We start from the raw sequence: 20178 nt of genomic DNA, 5'->3' as shown, positions 1-20178 counted from the left end.
AACGAGCTGTTGGAAGCCTTTATTTTTGTGCTGCTCCAACCTCTGTCCCCACCGGCACTGCCACCCGAGGCCGGCACTGATGGTTAGTTTGGTGGGCTCCTGCAGAAACAGATGTTGGCGGGGAGAGGGATGCAAAGCCCTGACTCCTAAATGAGAGGTGCCCCGGGACACAAGCGTGGCCTTGCCCAAGCCCCCGGAGAGAGGCAGAAGGGCTCCCCACAGCCCACGCTGCGCGACCCCCACCCAGCTTTCCCCTGGAAAAGGGTGAGGGGGTGGCTTTCCCCGCGTGCTTTTTAGAGCGGCCAAGCGAACAAGACCCGTGACCGGAGCTCGCAGCCAGGACAGGCCAGCCCCGGGCTCCGCTCAGCCGGGCGCGCCTGGCCCCGAAGTGACCGCCGGCAGCGCGGGGCTGGGGTGCGCGGAGCCGGGCGGGACCCGCCGGGGTCGGTCCGGAGGAGCAAAGGCGGCGTGCCCAGCCCTTCGGCCGCCTCCCCTTCTTCCTTCTCTCTGTCCCTGCCTCCCGCCGGGTCCGTCCCGCCCGGCCCCGGCGGGTCCCGCCCGGCGCCGCGGAGCGGCAGCGCCCGCCCGGCCGCACCGCCGCTCCCCGCGCCCCCCCGGCGGGCGGTTTCAAGTCCCCCCGTCCGAGGCCTCGGCGCTGCCGGCCAATCAGCGCGCGCTGCGCGCCGCGGCCCGCCGCCTTAAAGGGCCCGTGCGCCGCGCGGCGCTGGGGGAGCGGCGCCGCCCGCGGGCCGAGCTGGGCGCGCGCTAGGACCGCGCGCCGCCGCCGCCCGCCCTGCCTGCCCGCCGCGGGAGGCCGCCCGCCGCCTCCGGAGAGGGGCGTGGCGCGGGGAGGCCCCGCCCCAGCCGGGCGGTGATTGGCGGCAGCGGGCGCCCGTCGGCGGCGGGGGCGGCGCCCGGCGCGGCCACGTTCGGGTGCGCGGCCAGCGGCGCGTTGGGCGCAGCGAGCGGCGGCGGGCGCGGGGCGATGGGGGCGCGGCGGCGGCCGGCGCTCTGACAGCCCCCGGCGCTCCCTCGGCGGTGGGCCCAGCGGCTCCGGCGGCAGCGGCGGGTCTCGGCGGCCGCCCCCCTCCTCCTCGGCGCGGACCATGTTCGCCAAAGGGAAGGGCTCGGCGGTGCCCTCGGACGGGCAGGCGCGGGAGAAGTAAGAGCGGCGGCGGCGGCGGCGGGGGGAGCGGGGCGGCGGTGGCGGCGGGCGGCTTTGTGCGGGGCGGGAGCGGGGCGCCTCCTCCTCTGACCCGCCGCTCGGCTGTTGCAGGCTGGCGCTGTACGTCTACGAGTACCTGCTGCACGTCGGCGCCCAGAAGTCTGCGCAGACCTTCCTGTCCGAGGTGAGCCCCGCCGCCCCCCGCGCCCTTTGTGCGCCGCCGCACGCCCGCCCTCCATCTTGCGCGGGGCGGCGGCGGCGCCGGGGGGTCGCCGCGCGTGGGGGCCCACGCCCACCCGCGACCACCCCCCACCCACACCGCCCCCCCTCCCAACCCACCCCCCCGCCTTCCTCTCGCCCGCAGATCCGGTGGGAGAAGAACATCACGCTGGGCGAGCCCCCCGGCTTCCTGCACTCCTGGTGGTGGTAAGTGCGGGGGTGTCCCGTCGCGGGTGGGAACAGCCCCCCGGGGGTGGGGGGGTGCCCGCCGGTGGCGCGGGGCCCCGCGGGGTGCAGCCCCGGTAGTGGCGTGAGTCAGCAGCGGCGGCGAGTCCCGAACCGCCCCGGCTCCCGCTCCCCGCGGGGCGTCGAGGCGCGGCGGAGCCACCCCCGGCCCCGCGGGAGCGGCGGGCAGGGCTCCCGCTGGAGAGCTGCCGGGCCAGCCTCAGGCACCGGGCTGTGCCGGTGCCACTGGGGCGCCCAGGGGAGCCGGGCTGGGCGGCTGCGAGGCTGGGAGAGCTCCCTGAAGTCTCACGGGGGTTATCCCTTCAAGGTGTTGCCTCTTAAAGGCTACTTTGGCTTCCTTAAGCGGCCGGCATCCCCGCTGCTGGCGGTCAGGTCGGAGCAGTGTGAAGCTGGGATGCGCAGCTGGATCCAGCTGTGGTCCCATCCCAGCCGTGGGCCCCGTGGGTGGGAAGCCGCTCACCTGCGCTGACCCGGGTGCCCGATCCCTGATGAGTAACTGCTCTTCTCCTGTCTCTCCCTGCCGTGCAGCGTGTTTTGGGACCTGTACTGCGCAGCTCCCGAAAGGCGAGACACTTGTGAACATTCGAGTGAAGCCAAAGCCTTTCATGACTACGTGAGTAACAAGTTTCTAATCCTCGCGGTAATTACGGCGTTGGGGAGCTCCGGCGCACCGAGAGCCAACCTAACGTAACCAGCTGGCAAAAAGCGTGGGGTTTTTTTAACCAGCAATGTTCTGATTTGACTGAACAGTATTTCATAATGTTGCAATTATGTAAATGAGCTCAGATACTTATCTTAAGCACTTAAAGGCATTCAGGCTAGTGGTAGAATTAAGAAGTTTTGCATAGCAATGGACAACAAAGATTTTATAGAGAGTCGATGGTGAGATATTTCATGTTGAGCACACTGTGATGGTGAGATGTTTCATGCTGAGGACACCTCCAAGGGTGGGCGGGGGTTGGATTTTGGTGGGGAGGAGAAGGGGGAATTCCCCAAACCACTGTTGAATGCCCCAGTTAGTATCTTCTTGCCTTTGGGAAGACTGAGGGGTTCCTTGGATTCCTGAGTCCTCCCTTGATCCCAGCAAGGGAGAGGTGTTGTCTTGTTGAAGACAGTGTTGCAGACCCGCGTTGGTCAGTCATTGGGTGCCTTGGCTCTCCATGGTTTGGGTTGCTCTCCACAGAGGTGGCAGCATGACCCAGGGATAGATGGTGCTTCTGGGGTGGCATGCTTGAGTCTGAGGTGTCTCCTAGAGAACCCCTCTTGGCAAGGGTGCATGGCATGTCTGCCCAAGTGGGTGACGGGTGGGCTGCCCACTCCCATCCCGCACGCGGTGCCCGTATCTGCAGTGTTGGGAGGAATTTGCATCAAAGGATTAGTCACCTGGCTGCGGGCTTGGACCCCAGTCAAGTGCATTTAAACCTTGTAGAAGGAGCTGGTTTTGTCTGCTCTGGGGAGACTGTGGCATGGAAACCATTTTTCCTCCCTTCCCAAGTTTCTCGTTGCCTCAACATGCCACGCTTGGGATGTGTGAGGGTTTGCTGGTGAGCAGTGCTGGGCGAGTGTCTCGAGGACCTCCACGGCGCTCTCACACGCTGTGTCCTCTCACATGCTGGACACAGCGGTCGCCCTGGGGCACGGGCAGTGACCGAGAGGCTTGGCTGGCAGCTGAGCTGCCTCTTCTCTTCCCACCCCACTGGGTCATGGGAGAACTGTGTCTGGGTATTTGCTAGGTGGAGTTTGTCTATCCCTGTGGCCGCTGTCTGCATTGCTTGTTTTCACTGGGTCGGATTAGGATGGTGAACTCCTGAACCAAGGGTCAGAGCTGACAACCAGCAGCATGTCTACAAGTTGTTGGCTTCTGCTTGCTTTCTGGATGTTTTGGGGCAAATTGTGGGGGTTTTGGGAGCCCAGATAGGACAGCGGGTTCATCAGGAGCAAGGCAAAGGTAGATCTTTGGGCAGCAGAGCCACAGGTGAAGATGACATTAGCAAGCAAGACATGGTGATGCTCCATCCACAGCAGCCTCCTCATCGTGTCTGAGGATTTAGTGTATTTAGAGAAATTAATCTTTTTTTAGCTTGGTAATAATTCTAACAATAGGCCTGAGTGCATTAGATGATTCGCATAAACTTCTTTAGTACACGTTGCTTTAAGCTTACAGTAAATAGACACAATCCTGATTGTTTTTTAATTCTCGGTGTAACGCAGTTTTGTAACAGCCCCAAGTGCTTTATGTTTTGGGTAACTCCTAAGAAGATTTTCATTCCCCTGTGCTTTGGCTTGGTGGCACTGGGCTGGTTTCCCCAGGCATGTTTTGGCCCCAAGACAGGGCTCGTGCTTCTCTGTGGTGTGGCTGGTGACGGATGCTCATGGTGCAGTCCCTCTCTGCACAGTGTTTTCCTGGCACAGCGTGTACTTTACAGGGCGAGGGACTTACCTGGCCAAAACTTAAATATTGACCAAAGAACCAAACGATAACCGTGGGAGTGTGAATGGAGCCTTGTTTCTCTCCAGCTTCCGGGGCAGCCTGCTGGTACCGGTGAGATCGGTGGGCATTGTCAAACACCAAACCCAGCGACCCATCAGTGGTGCATGGCAGCTAAAACAGGATGTGAGCCCCAAATGGGGCTGGATCAGTGAGTCATGAATTGCTTCGTGTGGTGGTTGTGGTTAAAAATATCCCAGTCTTAAGTCTTGCCCCAGGTTGGTAGAACATTGTATTTACACTTGGCCAGCAATGGGCAAACTCTGTGTGTCCTGCTTGGTGTTTGCCCAAAATATGGTGTGTGTTAACCCAGAGGCTGTGCTACTGTAAGGACAGAAGGAGGGGATGCTTTGAGAGCTTGGCATGTCACCTTCCAGAGCCAGCACCAGAGGGTTTCTTGCCTGGGAGACAAATCTTTGGAAAGGAGGAGCAGTTCGCCTCATTAACAGGGTGCTAACGGTGGGATTTGCATGATGTGTCATTTCCACTTCATTTTCCAGCGTAACTGTATGAAAACTATTAGGAGCAGCAGGACAAATTGCCAATTCCCCGCTCCAGTCTTGAGTATTTAAATCTTCATCCAGAAATTAAAGTAAGGAGAAATCCCACTGCTCTTTTTTTGAGGGGACCCTTGAAAGTAGTGGGATCTTGTGAGCTCTTAGAAATACTTTTTACCTTTCCCCTAAGGTTTTTCTCCCAAGCTGGCACAAAAGCCTGCTGGGACTTTGTAGAAAGGTACTTGTCAGGAGAAGAATGATGGGAGTAGGTATTGACCTGGCACAGGCAGGAGGAATGCTGCTCTGCTCAACTCTTCCATCTCTGGCAGGTCTGTGTGTCTGTTCACACAGCTATCAAGTTGTGTTGGTTGGAGGGTTGCTAGTCATCCTCTTCCACCTGTACCCAAAGAGTTTATCCAAGGTAACAGCCCCATGAGCACTCACCAACTCCTAAAACTCAACCCGTAGCCACTGATTTTAGGCTCCTCCAAGCCCCATGGCGAGCACGGCAGTGTTCCGGCACGCTCCTGGAGCTGGCGAGCTTGCAACGGGATCGCTCGTCATGACAGGGGATTTCAGCCGCCGCGTTATCTGGGAATTGGCTGATGGCTGGTCGCAGTTGAGCATTTCAACGCCGTGAAAGCCAATACAATTTGAGTTAGCGGTGATGACTGCCAGTTTAAATACCGCAGTGAATTTCTGTCAAAGAGCTAATACATAGAAAGGGGAATTGCAGAAAACTTGATCACCAGAACCACTTCAGTCGATTTTGGCCTCAAGCTACAGAAAATGAACTTAAATCTAGTTGACTGTTGCTACGTACTTTTTTGTGGTATTGCTCTGTCTGCACAGCCAGCTCATGACAACATGCAGGAGAGAAAACTCGGGGTAGCCTTTAGGTGATGAAGACTTTGACTTGATCATTGCCTTCCTCTGTTGCCCCCAGTTTCCTCCTGAGAAGAACCTGTACTTGGGAGCATTTGGGAGCTTCCTTTTCAGCACAAGAACTGCGGAGCTGTGGCTTCAACTTGCCATTAACACAAAGCATTGATTTATTTGTTTTTGTTTTTAACTTTGGAAAGCTGCTGCAGTTCTTTCTAACTTGGATCTGGAAGGATGCTCTGCAGCAGCAGAGGTGGTTGCTGCTGGAAGTGCAGTGGTTGGTCTGGGAAAAGATGGTGTGTTTGGGGCTCCCGTCTTCCTGTCTTGGTTGGGGACAACCAGGGCTCCTTCTTTTTCCCCCATCTGAAACAGTTCCCCTTAGATTGAGATCTTGGGGATTTCGGATGGATGGATGGATGGATGGATGGATGGATGGATGGATGGATGGATGGATGGATGGATGGATGGATGGATGGATAATTAAGGCTTGCTGAAGTTAGTGTGCTCAGTGGGCCAACGTGAAGCCCAAGAGGCTGGAAGGCCTTCAGCCTGCTGGCTGTACAGACTGGAGGTGTCCTAGGGATGGTTCTTTTATGCTGAATTTGCCAGTCACACCCCATCCAGGTGTGGGACAGGCACCACGTCCCAGTGTCAGTGCCTGGGTGTTCTTGGGCTGAGGGGGAGCACCATCTGCTCCCTAGGGTCTGTGTGGCCAACTCATGTCATGGTGCCCTGGCAGGTGACATGGCCTTGTGGGACCTCTGGGAAGGGATGCTCTTCATGCATGAAGGGTTTGGTGTGACTGTGTCCTCTCCCATGCCAGGCTCTCTTCTTGTTCCAGGACCAGTGAAGGTTGTAAGACCTTGTTCAAGGCACCCATGGCTGTGAGGGTGGGAGCAGCAGGTGTGAGAGTGTTGATCCATGAGTACCTCTGTGGTGGTGCTCCATGGGAGCTTCTCCTGTTGTGTGCAGCCAGTGTATTGAAAACATCTTGTGTAGAAGAGGTGTTTCTGGGGCAGGTTTAGTGCAACGAAGGACCAGGGGTTGGGAACAGCTTTGTGTGGTCTCTGTGAGCCCCCACAGGCACTGCCTGAGCCCTGGGCACGTGGCTCGGCAGTGGCACACAGGGCTCTGTCCTGTTTCCATGCGGGACTGCGCTCCGTCTGGGCTTCATCCAGCTCCACTCTGCAGGGACAAGGTTCCCTGGTAGGTAACCAGAGAGAGGAGTTTCCTTCAGGAGTGGCAGGCTGCCAGGAGCAGCTGCAAAACTCCACATCACTTCAAAAAAAAAATTGCAACAAAAATAAATAAATCCAGATATTCCCTCTCCTGGCAGCACTGAGCTCGGCCTTCCCTCCCAGTTTAGGGTACTGGTGAGCCTGGGTGTTCTTTAAAGCCTGCTCTTGCTGGAGTACCATGCAAGGATGGATTAGTTTAATATTATATTTTAAACAAATGACAGAGCAACCTCTGCTGCCACACTTCTGCTGTCCAGCAGCAGGACCAGGCCATTTCAGAGCAGCACCTTTCCACGGGTGATGCTGGTGGAGAAGGCTCCATTGTGAAACCGGAGGTCAGAGCCCAAAGCTTATGTCTTAGTCTTTGACTGGGGAGCCTAAATATTTATCCTGTTCTGTCCCTAATGAAAACAAATTGTCAACAGTTGTTCAGTAACTGACTAAATTAAAATCTGTAATTAGTCAATTAGATTAAAGAGTTGGCACAACCTGATTGTATCATGCTGGTTAGGTTATTAAGAGAAAGGGTGTGATTTTTAATTACTGAATGCTAATTTTGACGGTTTCAAATAGAAACAGACGTTCCCCCCCTCCACCCCACCCCGAATGCCTCTGCAAAAGTAAGGCAGGGGATGGATTTTATATCAACAAATGGTGCAAACATGCAAAGTTTCTCTGGCTCCGGTCCGGGTGGGGGTTCTCCAAAAAAAGGCGTGAGCGGGACGGGAGGAGAGGAAGGATTTCTTCAACCCTGCCTGAGGATGAGAGGGCAGGTGGGTGTTTGTACCTCGGGTGGGGACCCCTGCATGGCTGGTGCTGGGGTCTGGCCCAATGGGTCCTGCCCTGCTGCCCCATTGCCCATCCCGGAGCGCGCGGGTCAGCGCGCCCTCGCCTTGCGCGAGCCCGCGTGCGGCACTGAGCCAGACCGGAGTATTTTATCTTTTTTTTTTTATAGTATCTTTTAATCCCCCCCCCCCCCCCCAGTGCTTGAGAGGGGCCAGCTTCCAGTGGCAGGCAAAGCCCTCAGCAGGGAGGAGGAGGAGGAGGAGGAGGAAGGCCCTGCGTGGCGAGCGCGGCAGCCCAGCGCCATCCCATTGTTTGCCCCGGCGGCCACGTGGGCGAGCGCGGTGAGGCCGGCGAGGGGACCCGCTGCGGGGGGAGCGCCTGCCCCCGGCAGATGCTGGGCTCCGGGAGAGCACAAAGCTCGCAGCCCTGCCCTCCCCGGCCTTCGGGGGTCCCTTCGGAGGAACAAAGAGGGCGAGGGGCCACCGTGCCAAGCCGTGCCGTGCCGGGGAAGCTGTGGCCGGCACGGGCGCTCCTGTCCGGCGGGCGGTGGGGAGGTGTTGGGTCAGGACGCCGTCTGTTGGGTACGAGTGTGACTTTCCTGTTCTCCTGATCATTTCCTTCCTTACCTTGGAAACTTGGATTTTCTCCTACCTTTTGTTCCCTATTTTTCTCTTGTAAAGCTGTCCCTGGTTCTATTGGAAACAGCTGCCAGAGCTGGTCCTGGGGAGCGGGCGGGGGGCTCTGGCTGTTTCTCCTCTCTTGCCGCTCACGTCCCCGCGGCAGAGCTGGCACTGCTGAAATGGCACCCGGCTGGTGGGGGGCTGCTCCGGGGGGAGCTGCTGCAGCCCGTTTGTTCCTGGTTTTCCTTAGGAAGAGAGGGGATGGCAGAGGGAGAGTGGTGCAGCACCCGGAGCGCCTTGTGTCCAGCCTGGCTGGTGCTGGGATCTGCCCTGCCCTGCCCGCAGGACACAGAATGGCCTGGATCCCCATGAACATCACACGCCCGCCTTGCCAGCATCCCACTCGTGGGTCAGGGAGGCTCCCTGACTTCTGCTGAGGCTTCTGCTCAGCCCACGAGCACATTCCTCCGTATTTCCCAGCATCGTCTCCCTCTGAGTCTTCACCCTGCAGATCCCTGAGGGACACCCCAGGGCTGAGGTCTCAGTGGAGCAGAACAGTGCTTTTCCTCCAGGGCTGGCAAGGAGCAACAATGTGTCTGCAAGTAAACAAATACCTCTCACCTGTGTCTGGGTTTGAGGTTTAGGGTTTTTTTTTTTTCTTCTCTCAAAACTCCTGGTCATGGCCACAAGTGCCGGGAGCTGAGTTCAAAGCTACAGCTGTGCAGTCAAGGGGGGATTTCCAAAATATGGGATAGCTTCTGGGTGCTGCATCCTGTGTGTGATGGGACACTGCTACCCACCCCCTGCCACCTCCCCTCATCCCTAGAGTGGTGACACCAGTCTCCTGTGCCAGTCAGGGTGACAAGGGTGACCTGTGTGTCTTGGGTAAGATTTGGGTTTGGATGGGGGTGCAGCTCTATGTGGTAAGACCAGCTTTTCTTTTGTGTTGGGTTTGTGCAATTTATACATACATATATATATATATTTTTATAAGAGAAGAAATGCTCACTCTGCCTGAGCTTTATGTGGCATGCATGGTGACCGTTACTATCAAAATTAAACAGAAAAAAAATGTATACATATGCAATTATATCTGTGGAATATGCACAATTAAGATGTACATATGGATAAAGATAGAGGGGCACATGCCTGTATATTTTGGAGTGGTGGGACAGAGCAGTGCTTTGTGCCTGGCCATCAGACGCCCTCCCACTTGCCTTATTCTTCCTCCTCCGTGGCCTTTGCCACCACCACCAGTGGTTTTTAGCAAGGTGATTTCCACCTCCGTGTTCCCCGGGCTGGCTGGGAGGCTGTGGGGTCAGTCTGTCTGTCTGTCAGTCTGTCCGTGTGCAAGGCTGCGCCTGCTGCCTTAAGATAAAGTCCAAAGGAAGACCTCTGGCTGTGTCTTGAGCTAACATTTTCTTTTTAATTTTTTTTTCCTTAATGTTTCTGCATCAACCCTTGAACATTTGATCTGGTGCCTCTCCTCCTGGGGTGCGGCGGCTTTCTGTAGTGAAAATGAGCTCTCACCACCCCTCCTGCCTGCCTCAAACAGGGTCTGGAGTGGGGAGGGGGGGTTTCCTTCCCATTTTCCCTGGATTTGGGCTGGTTTTTTTACAGTCTCTCAAGGCTGAGCTCGCACCTATAATTGGAATTTTTTGGCTACAGACTGAAGCAGGGGGATGCACTGCAGCAGCTCTGACTTGCTGGTGAGCACGACCTGCCCAGCACAGCTGGGGTGCTGGCATCCCATGGCATTCCCAGCAGGTACAGCAGCCTACATCCAGTCCCTCCTACCTAGCATGGGATTTCCTTCTGTGTCCCACTCCTGTCCCAGCTTCTACCCACACAGCTGTCATTGTACCTGGGTCACTTGGCCCAGCACTGTCTGATGCCCACCATGGCGAGTGGCTGGCTGGCATCTCCCTCCCTCCAGAACAGCCTTGCTGTCCAAAGGGGACGCCCACCCTGGGTGTTCCAACCCTTGGCTTTGCTTATTTACCCATTTTAGTAACTGTGAGGTGGGAAATGCCCCTCTGTCCCCACATGGGTACCTGGTGTTGCCCAGCTGTGTCCCCAGGCAGGTGGCTGCTTCCTGCCGCAGACAGTGTTTTTAGCTCAACCTCAAGGCTGGTTGTTTGGGGTTGTGTTTTTTGCCTTTTTTTTTTTTTTAAGTGAAAAAAAGGCAGGTCTCGCTGAGGAAGGGGGCAGGGCACTTCCTTGAAGCACCCTGGTTTGGGGTGGGCAGATAAGGGCACTGCGTCACACTTGGCTCCTCTGCCCTGCCAAGCCTGGCAGAGCATCCTCCCTGCCCTCCTGCTCTGCCCAGCCCTCACTGAGTGCTCATCCTGTTTCTTGGGGGAAGCCCCTTTGGGATCAAGCAGCCTCTGGTGCAGAAGCTGCTTGAACCCCCACATCTCCATGCCAATGAGTGATGCTCACAGCAAGAAGGAGGGAGAGGTGTTTTTCTCCCCCTTGGTTCCTTTCTCCCAGGGAGCTGGGCAGCTGATGGGGTGTAAATCACACCCAGCCTCCCTGTGCCCATCTGGCAGCAGAATGGTGGGGGGGGTTGTGGCTGGTGGCAGCTTGGGGTGACTCCATCAAGCTTCAGCCCTGCTCCTGTGTCCCTGTGGCTCAGGGGGAGTGCCTGCTGCTCCCTGAGGAGCAGAACCTGGGTCTGCCTGTTGGTGCTGGAAACACTTCGGCTGTTGGGGTCTTCCTGTGCAAGGCGTGAAGCAGAGATGGGTCTGGTTTTGTGAGACCCTGTTGGGGTCTGGTTTGGGGCAGGGACAGCCACGCTTTGAAATGCTCGCTCTCATCAGGGGAGCTTTTGGCAAGGATGTGCTTTGTGGGATGTGCTTGAGGATGGAGGTGGGAGCTCGTGAGGAAGCAAAGGCTGCTTCACATTGTATGTGGGTCCCTTTAGCCCAGCACAGAACCCCAAAACACATGGTTTTGTTTTATCCTGAGTATTACAGCACCAATAACACCCAGGTGCTTCACACCTTTGCCAGTCTCTGCTGGAGAGAAGGTCCAGGCTGAGGCTCCCAGGGCTCATTTCATTGTTAAAAGCAGATTTACTTGCTTGTCCCGGAGCCCTTCAGGCTGTTGTGGCACGTCCTGACAGCTTGTCCGTCCTTACCTGCAGTCATCAAGGAGTTTTCAACATGACTTATATAAAGGCTTTGTACTTGGATTGCTCCACCGTGCTGCACAATGGCTTCTTTGTCATCCTGCCAGCTAATTAATTTTAACTTTTACCGTTGCTCCAGCGCGGTGCATCGTCCGCCTGGTCCATTTGAAGCTTCCCCCCCAACCTTAAGTGTTTTCCAAGCAGTTTGACTTGTTGCTGCTGAGCACTGGAGAAACCAGCTGGTCCCGCTGGTGCTCATCTTCTGGAGAAGGAGCTGCCCTCACACTGCTGCGGGAGCCAGGGCTGGTGGAGGAAAAGCCATTAGGAGGCTCAGGTTTTCTCCAGTGGCTTGTTTCTCCTGGCTGGCAGCTGGAGATCCCCACAGAGAACATCCTCTGATGAAAATAACAGGCTCTGGCTCCCTGGCCGGTGATTGGCACCACGAGGATCTCACAGGCAGAGGTGAAAGCCTTGGCTGCATCTTCAGGACAAAACCCCTGGTTCCCGGGGATGTCTAAGCATGGGGGATGTGATAAAGGTGATTTCTGGAGGATTGGGCTCTGTTTGGTTGTGCTCTGGAAACTGGGTACTTTTTGCTTGTATGCTGTGAGCAAACACTCCAGCACAGCATTCCTGGTGTAGCAGGGAGCACCAGAGTGTTCACAGGGAGCAGAGCATCTCCTCAGAGCTGCCTGGAGAAGGACCAGGAGGGAGGTGACCCCAGCTGGGTGTCCCAGCCCTCGGGGTAGGGTGAGCCCCACGGTATTGTCTTTCCTGGGTAGGAGGGATGGAGATGGCCACATGCATAAACATCAGCTGAACGTGCAGCGTGGGGTTTGTGTGAGCTGTGCTGTGGCAGGGGGAGCTCCCCTCTGCTCGGGATGGGGACGGTGGCAGGTCAGGGAATATGGAATTGCTGCCTTTGTGTTTAATCTGGTTATAAGGATGGCTATTAGAGATAATGAATTTTGCCTGTCCCCACTGTTGTAATACAAGAACCCAACTGTCTTTCAACACCGCGAAGGTCACTCCTCTTTATTTCTGGTTGTAAATATTGCTGGTTACAGATGTTTGGGGTTGATGGACATGGCTAATTAAGTTTCTCCTGTCAGCTGGTTGGCAGGGTGCAGGGGTGCTGGCATGGAGGTGAGGTCAGAGGGCAGGATCAAAGGCGGGCAGCAATACCAGCAGCTGCTTAGCATGGTGTAAGCCCCTTCTCTCTGCAGCCCCTCAGTGAGAGCAGAGCTGGCTTTGCACTGAGCCTTGCCCCTCTCTTTATTATGAATTTGGAGCAGGCTGGTGGGAAGACGGTGGCTTTTGGGAGCAAGTTTCCATTTTGCTGCTCTCATTTGAGGGGAATTCAGCAGGAATTGTCACACCTGCTGTCCCCAACCTGACCTGAGGGTAGGAAGGAGCGTGTAAAAACCCTTCTAATTTTTGCCATCAAGTATCTTTTACGCCAGCACCACCACCAGAGGCTTTTTCCTTCCCAAAGAGACTTCAACATGGAAATGACGGTGTGCTGGCTAGCAGAGCCAATACCCCACCTCAAATTAGCACCAGGAGGGGCTGGGGGCCCCTTTCTCTGGGGCATGAAGCCGGTGGCTCACCCTGCCAGGCAGGAACCGTCCGCGTGCGCTGCCTGTGCGCCTGGAACGCAGCACGTGCTGCTGTGCTCCCCGGCTCCCCCCGCGCGCCTGATTTATGCCGCTCCACATTTTCTCCTCCTTTCCAAGCCTCTTTCTCCTCTCCCTCTTTTTTTTTTTTTTTTTTTTTCCCTCTCTTGTGCTGCCTGTGCATTGCCTTGCTCCTTCTTTTTTTTTTTCCCCCCCCTTATTGCTCACAGGCCTCCCTGTTAACCCAGCGAGCTGCAAGATTTAGGGCTCCCTGCCTGGTGTGCATGCTGAGTGGGGTTTTATTCTCCCAGAGGCGAGAGCCGTGATCCCCATCACCCCACTGGGACATGATCCTTGCACGTAGAAGGGGCTGTTTTTATTATTCTCTCCTATGGCCGCAGAGCACAAGTCGTGTATCCCTGTTGTGGATGCTCCTGGCCATGGATTGCAGCAGAACTGGTGGGGTGGCCACGGGTGCCCATCGCCTCCATCCCGACGTCGCTGCGCCGGCCATCTGTCCCCTCCTGTGCGGCGCCGAGCTGCCGGCTGCTTGCCGAGGCATCAGGGCTTGCCCGGCGTCTGTGAGGCCACCAGAAGAAAAAAAATACAAAGAAAAAAAAGTTCCATTTTTGCTTTGTTTGCCCCCATTTCATATGCATAACCTGACTTTTTTGTCGCCTTTTGAGGGGCGTGGGGGCTTTTTTTTTTTTTTTTCCCCACTCCCCTGCTGCCTTGCCAGGCGCATCAAAAGTTTGCTGGGTCTTGCGTGCGTGTGCGGATGCCGAATAATTTTATTAGCTGCCTGGAAGGGAGCCAGCGCGGCGTGCACCGCGCGGGAGGTGGCTGCTGGGGCGCCTTCCCTTTGCTTCCCCTTCCCAGCTGCCCCCCCTTCGCCTCCGCTGGTCTCCTGTGGGTTGCATCATCAGTGTTACCCCTTGGTTTTATTTTTATATATATTTCTCAGGGAGGTGTTTTGGGTTTTTTTTTTTTTTTCTTTTTTTTTTTTTGCTCCTTAAAGGGTTAAAACCGATGGGGAAGTTCAGCTAGCACTTGCAAGATATGGTTGCCTTAGCAACAGGCCTCCTAATCTGGTAGGTGACCTGAGAGACTGTGGAAGATGCAGGGGTTGGTTTGGCATTTCATTATTTCATGAGGCTGCGGCTCTCCAGCTGGTTCCCTTCCCAGCACCGCCACCGCCGCTGCTCCCCCCGCTGCCGCCCCCGGCATTCCTTGGCAAAGCCCCGGAGGGGCCAGCAGCACGGTCCCCTCCCTGGGAGCTGGTGGGTCCTGGGAGCCCTCTCTCCTGCAGCTCAGGTGATAATTATTCAACTTTAGGATTATAAAGATGCTTTCCTACCTTGCCTTTCCTCCTTCGAAAGGATTTGCTGTGGTGACCCCAGAGGAAATAATCCATATGGCCCCAGAGCTAAAGGTGTGCTCATTGGCACTTCCAGACCCTGTGTTTTGGGGTCTGGGGTCTTGTAACAAACAGATGGGGCATGAACAGGGAAGCAGAGTGGCTGGAGAAGGTGATGGAGTTGAGATGCAGCATCCAGACAGCATTTTGGGGAAGATTGGTGGGCTTTGGGGGGAGTGTAGCGGCATTATTCCAGCTGCTCTGGGCTCCCTGGGCACAACCAGCATGTACCCAGGGCTGGATAGACCAAGACCTGGGCGTTGCAGTGCCACAGCCATGGCAGCTTTCTTGTTTTTTTCTTGGAAACATCTTCAAGTTGGCATTTCCCAGCGCTGTCCCTTTCCCCTTGCTGTAGTGACCACCCCGTGCAAAGCATTGCTGATCACCCACTCATCCTCTCCAGTGGTGGAGCCACCTAAATTAAGAAACTGAATCACAAAACTTCCTTGCCCGATTTGGCATCGCTAAATCTTTGTGCACTGTTGGATGGGGGCTCAAAAACTTCTGCCTGCGCAGTCGTGCCTGGGGTTCAAATGGATGTTGGTCACATCTGATGGTGCCCTCAGCACAGAACTGTTGCATCCTAGTCCAGATCATCATTGAGCTCTTCACCAGGATGGCCAAGCCACTCTCTGTGCCCAAACCCGGGATGTTTTCCCCCTTGCTGGATGCTGAGTGGTCATGGAGCGTGGCTCTGCCCTTGGCACTCAGCTGGGCTGGCTGGGCAAGGAGACCCTGACGGAAGGAAGGTGTCCAAAGGGCTGGGGCCAAGCTCCCTCTGGGTACCCATGGAATAAAAGGGTCAGGATAGCGCCAGGGGCATCCCGTTCCCGCAGATCCCAGCGTGCAGACCTCTTTTGTTTTTTTCCCCCCTCCCACTACTCCACGGCGTCGGTGGCAGCTGCCTGCGGACGCTGGGGAGAGCCGCCTTTGTTTACCCGCCTCTCCGGCAGAGCGAGGGCGGGGATGCTCTTGGATCGAGGTGCTGATCTGTCATCTCCAGGTTTTATGCATCCCCAGACAAGAAATCAGCGGTGCAAAGCACAGACTTTTTGTTACTTATCACCGAGCTCTGTGCAGAGCGCGGCTGCTGAAAGCAATCTGGTGTCTGCGATGCCCAGATTTATGGTTTCCCAGCCTCATTTGAGGTGTTGGCTTCCATTGGGAAGTAGAAAACCTGGTTTGAGCCATTGGAGTAGGAGGAGAGGACCATGGCATGTAGTGACACTGGACCCCAGATCTGATCCCCAAGCTGGCAGATGCCCCCAGAGCCTGTCATCACCCTGGGTGGGACAGCATCTCCCTTGCTCCGTCTTGTCTGGTGGATACAGGAGGACCAATGTCTCAGGGAGCTGAAACAGCTCAGCTTTCCCTCTGGGTCTTCTCCACTCAAGGCTGGGATGGCAGAGGCAAAGGCTGGAGGGAGGCAAAGGGAGGAAATCCAGGCAAGCCAGCAGAATCCCTAGAAAGCCCTTTTTTTGATCACTTCATCCCTTTCTTTTCCACCCTATCTCTGCTTTGTGAGGCTTTCTAGGATTTGTCCCTCTCGGCGGGGATTTGGGGCGGTCAGCAGGGTCCCCAGGCACAGACAGACGGACAGGCTGCCAATCAGCCAGCACGCACCGTCCTTCCGTGGAGCGCTGTGCTCTGCTGCCAGGGGCTCCTGGGGCTCAAGCACAGGATTATACATGGGCTTTGGTTTTTTTTTTAAAAAAAAAAAAAAAAAAAGAAAATCAAAATTCCCAGGGAAAATATAAAATATATATTTAAAAAAAAAAAAAAAAAAAGCCGTCTCCCCCCCGCCTCCGCCCTGCTGAGAAGCAGCTCTGCGATGGCGGCTGGAAAGCGAAGCCGTAAGTGTTGCGCGTGCCATCTGCTCCGCTTGGATCGCGGGAGCGGCTGGAGCCGGCGCAGCCTCGCGGGAAGGGGGGGGCAACGCTTTGCAGGGGTAAAGATGGGGTCCCCCTGCCCTGAATTCCTCCCATCTGGGGTCCTCTAGGTCGGTTTGAAGCCCACGCTGGCGTGCCTGAGTCCCAGCTCGTGCTGCTTGGAGGTGTCCCGTGGATGCGGATCCCCAGGAGGTTATGCGCCTCTACCTCCATGGGTTGTCCAAAATTGAAGATGGTTGTGGGGTGGGTGAGTTGTGTGGAAGGGAATGGGCAGGTTTTGGTGGGTTTAGGCATCTGCAGCTCTGCTGGCTGCCTGAGTTGGAAGCACCTGCTGGCACAGGGAGTTGTGTAGCGTAGGGTGCATCTCACAAGGGACCTGGGGTGTTCGCTGTCACGAGGGCAGCTCAGCAGGACACATCTGCTTCTCCCAAGGGGGATATCAAAGGAAAACTCCTTCCCCAATAAGGAAAAAGTACGTGTTGTCTCTAAAAATACAGAAATGTGTCTATTTGTGGGTTTGCTATGGGAACATCTCTGGGTTGCCACACGAGGCTCTTCAGCTGGAGCCACCAGAGCAGTTGGGTTTCTCTCTGCTTTACCAGTTTTTACAAAACTGGTGGTTTTTTGAGACTTTACAGTAGGTTAAGCCAACAGACAGAGATGGGATGCAGTGGGAATTCAGTCTTTCTCCCTCAAAAAGCAGCCATGTCCTCAGCAGCTGTGCCTGGGGCTCATACGCTGGGTTGTGGGTGATTGGTTTGTGCAGGGGATAGCCAAGAGATGAATATTCCCAGGATGTGTGATACCCATCCTGGGAGATCAGTTTTGACTGCCTGGACAGCAACTGTGGAGCCCTGAACTACCCCTTGGCTTGGCTCCACCACCAGCAGTTTTGGTCTGTGGATGTTTATCATACGTGCCATATGTATGGGGTATATTTATATATGATTTGCTGGTTGGGATTAAACTACATTAAGTACCATATATGTTGCTCACACCTCTGCCCCAGTGGGATGGGGAGGAGAATGGGGGACAGCAGGGGAAAGTAAAATCCATGGATTGCAATAAAAGTAGTTTATTAATTTAAATAAAATGTAATAATAGGAATGAAAAGGGACATGATAGAAAGAGAGAATTAAAACATGAACCAGATAACTGATGCACTATAGAATTCCTCACCACCCACTGACTAACACCCAGCCTATCTCCAAGCAGCACTCATACTTCTTGGCTAAATTCTCCCAGTTTATATACTGGATGTGACATTCTGTGGTGTGGAGTATCCCTTTGGTCAGTTTGTGTCAGCTCTCCTGGCCGTTCTCCCTCCTGATTTCTTGTGCACCTCCTCACTGGCAGAACATGGGAAGCTGAAAAGTCCTTGACTTGGAGTAAGAACTACTTAGCAACAGCAGAAACACCAGTGTGTTATCAACGTTGTTCTCATACTGAATCCATAACACAGCACTGTACCAGCTACTAGGAAGAAAATTAACTCTATCCCAGCCAAAACCAGGACAGTAGAATATTTTTTTTATATTAGAGAGGGTTTGCTTGCAGAGCTTGGGAACTTGGAGAGGATGCCTGGTGCTTCCCCCCTCCTCCTTTCCCAAGCAAATGCAGTTGCTCCTCTTCTCCTGCTGATGGAAAAGGCAGCGGTGGTGTGAGTGGGTTGAGCCTGTGGAGAAGGAATAGCGCTCTCCAAACAAAACCAGAGGGCTTGTGAGGAGAAATGGGAAGCTGAGGGAAGGTAGAAATGTCTGAGGAAGGGGCTGCAGAATGCTTTTGGTCTTGCTGGGCTTTGGGACAGGGTGGATTCCAACTCAGTGTTCTTCCACAGTCATTCCCAGCTTCACAGGGGTTTCTGGGGTTCAGCAGTGGCTGTTGTGAAATCTTGTTAGAGCCCAGCCCTTTACTGTTGAGCCTCCTGGGAGCTCCAGTTAAACCCCGTGGAGATCAGTTCATAGGACACGTGCTCCTGACCAAACCCTGGCATGCAGGATGCCCTGGGGGCCACCTGGCCGCTCTGTCACTCCTCAGCAGGACAGGGGAGAGAAAATACCAGGGGAGGCCCATGGGTTGGGTAAAGACAGGGAAACATCACTCATCAGCTACCATCACAGGCAAAACTGACTCAACGTGAATAAAAATGAATTTAATTTATTGCCAATCAAATCAGCAAATGATAATGAGAAATACAAACTAAATCTTAAAACACCTTCCTCTTACCCCTCCCTTCTTTCTGAGCCCAACTTCACTCCTGGTTTTCTCTCACTCCTTACTCCCAGCAGAAAAGAGGGACAGGGAATGGGGGCTGTGGTCAGTTCATCACAGTTGTCTCTGCTGCTCCTTCCTCCTCACGGGAAAGACTCCTCACACTCTTCCCCTGCTCCAGCATGAGGTTCTTCCCACGGGAGACAGTCTTCCACAAAATTCTCCAGCGTGGGTCTTTCCCCAGGCTGCAGTTCTTGCCAAACTGCTCCAGCGTGGGTCCCTTCCATGGGGTCACAGCCTCCTTTGGGCATCCCCCTGCTGCAGCCTGGGGTTCCCCATGGGCTGCAGGTGGATCTCAGCTCCACCATGGAGCTCCATGGGCTGTGGGGGCACAGCTGCCTCACCATGGTCTGCAGCACAGGCTGCAGGGGAATCTCTGCTCTGGTGCCTGGAGCACCTCCTCCCCCTCCTTCCCCACTGACCTTGGGGTCTGCAGGGCTGCTGCTTTCATGTTCTCACTCCTCTCTTCTCTGGCTGCAGTTCCTCCTGCACAGTAAGTTTTCCCCCTTCTTAAATACATTATTCTAGAGCCCAATACATTGCAAGCAGCTCAGAGTGCTGCACTTCGGTGACTACCCCTGAGCCCAGCATTCAGAAATTCATTAATTGGGCTGGAACAATTATTTTTGGCTTTTGCAGAGGGAAAGGCTATAAATAATCACCCCGCGAGCTTCTGCGGTGACTTTGCAGCCTCGGGGGGGGTGGGGGGGGTGTTGGGGTTTTTTTTTCCTTGCTGCTGTCCGACAGGCTTTTTCTTGGCGGCCAAGAGTGGGAGACTTTATCTGCAGAAAATGCCATTTGAGTTGATTAAAGAAACTCCTGCCATTGGCCCAAAGTGCCAAACTTTGTGCAGAAACAGTTGAGCTTTCTGAGAAACCACTCCGGGGACCTGCTGGGTGCAGCAGCCTGGCCCCTGGCAGAGGTGCTGGGGACAGGGAGGAGGGCAGGAGGGCAGGAGGGCAGGAGGAAGGCTTCCCCGGGCTCAGGGAAGGGAAACAAAGCACAAGACAAAGGATGCTGGGGGAATCTTAGGAAGGAGGGCTTTCCAGGCAGAGGGGCAGTGGTGGTGGGCACGCTTCTGTGCTCGCACTGCTCCACCAGCAGCAGCTTACACTGCTCTCATACTGAGGGGTTTTGGTCCTTGGGGAGCTGGGTTTGAGCTAGAGACTGATCCAGAGGTGAAAGCCTCTGCATCCCAGCACCTACCCCTCAGGCTCACCCATCCAATACCCTTGGGAGCCAAACCACAGCAGCCTTAGCAGAAGCAAACAGCATCTAGTACACCTTCTTTTGTAAGCCCTCTGTCGCATCTAAAATAAATTTGCATGTAAATTGACAGGCTGATTTTAATGTCTCCTGGCTGTAGAGCACTGAAGGCCCAGGCTTGCCTTGGAGGTGGGTATGTGGCATCATCCCCACGCTTGCTGGATGCTGGCATGGTGGCACAGAGCCAGTCCAGGGCAGAGGTGGCAAAGGTGACTGCTTTCAGGGAAGCAGAAACTTTGTATGTCCTTTTTTTAAAAAAATAACAGATTTTTGAAAGATTTGAGACTTACTGAGTGGCTGGTGGCTGAGAATGGCCAACACAGGACAGCAAGCTGGTTTTCCTGTCGGGCTGATGCTCTGTGCCAGGCTGCTGGACTCCCACGGCCCACACAATGCCCTGGGTTTGCAGGAGCACATCCCATATCTCTTTCCTTGCCTGGCAGCA

At 55.2% G+C, this 20178-nt stretch overlaps 1 protein-coding gene across 6 annotated transcripts in view; it reads left to right on the top strand.

Moving 5' to 3' along the window:
* Positions 1–965: 965 nt before the first annotated feature.
* SSBP3 (single stranded DNA binding protein 3) overlaps positions 966–20178 on the top strand; it is a 54005-nt gene continuing 34792 nt past the window's right edge. For all 6 annotated transcript variants that reach the window (XM_058842438.1, XM_058842437.1, XM_058842436.1 and 3 more), the window contains exons 1-4: positions 966–1162; positions 1277–1349; positions 1530–1591; positions 2159–2243. In XM_058842438.1, coding sequence (XP_058698421.1) covers positions 1107–1162; positions 1277–1349; positions 1530–1591; positions 2159–2243 — 276 coding nt within the window. In that variant the 5' untranslated portion in view covers positions 966–1106. The remainder of the gene's footprint in view (positions 1163–1276; positions 1350–1529; positions 1592–2158; positions 2244–20178) is intronic.

The sequence above is a fragment of the Poecile atricapillus genome, chromosome 7 (genome assembly GCF_030490865.1).
Source record: "Poecile atricapillus isolate bPoeAtr1 chromosome 7, bPoeAtr1.hap1, whole genome shotgun sequence".
In the NCBI taxonomy this organism is placed as follows: domain Eukaryota; kingdom Metazoa; phylum Chordata; class Aves; order Passeriformes; family Paridae; genus Poecile; species Poecile atricapillus.
This window is presented reverse-complemented; position numbering and strand designations above follow the sequence as displayed.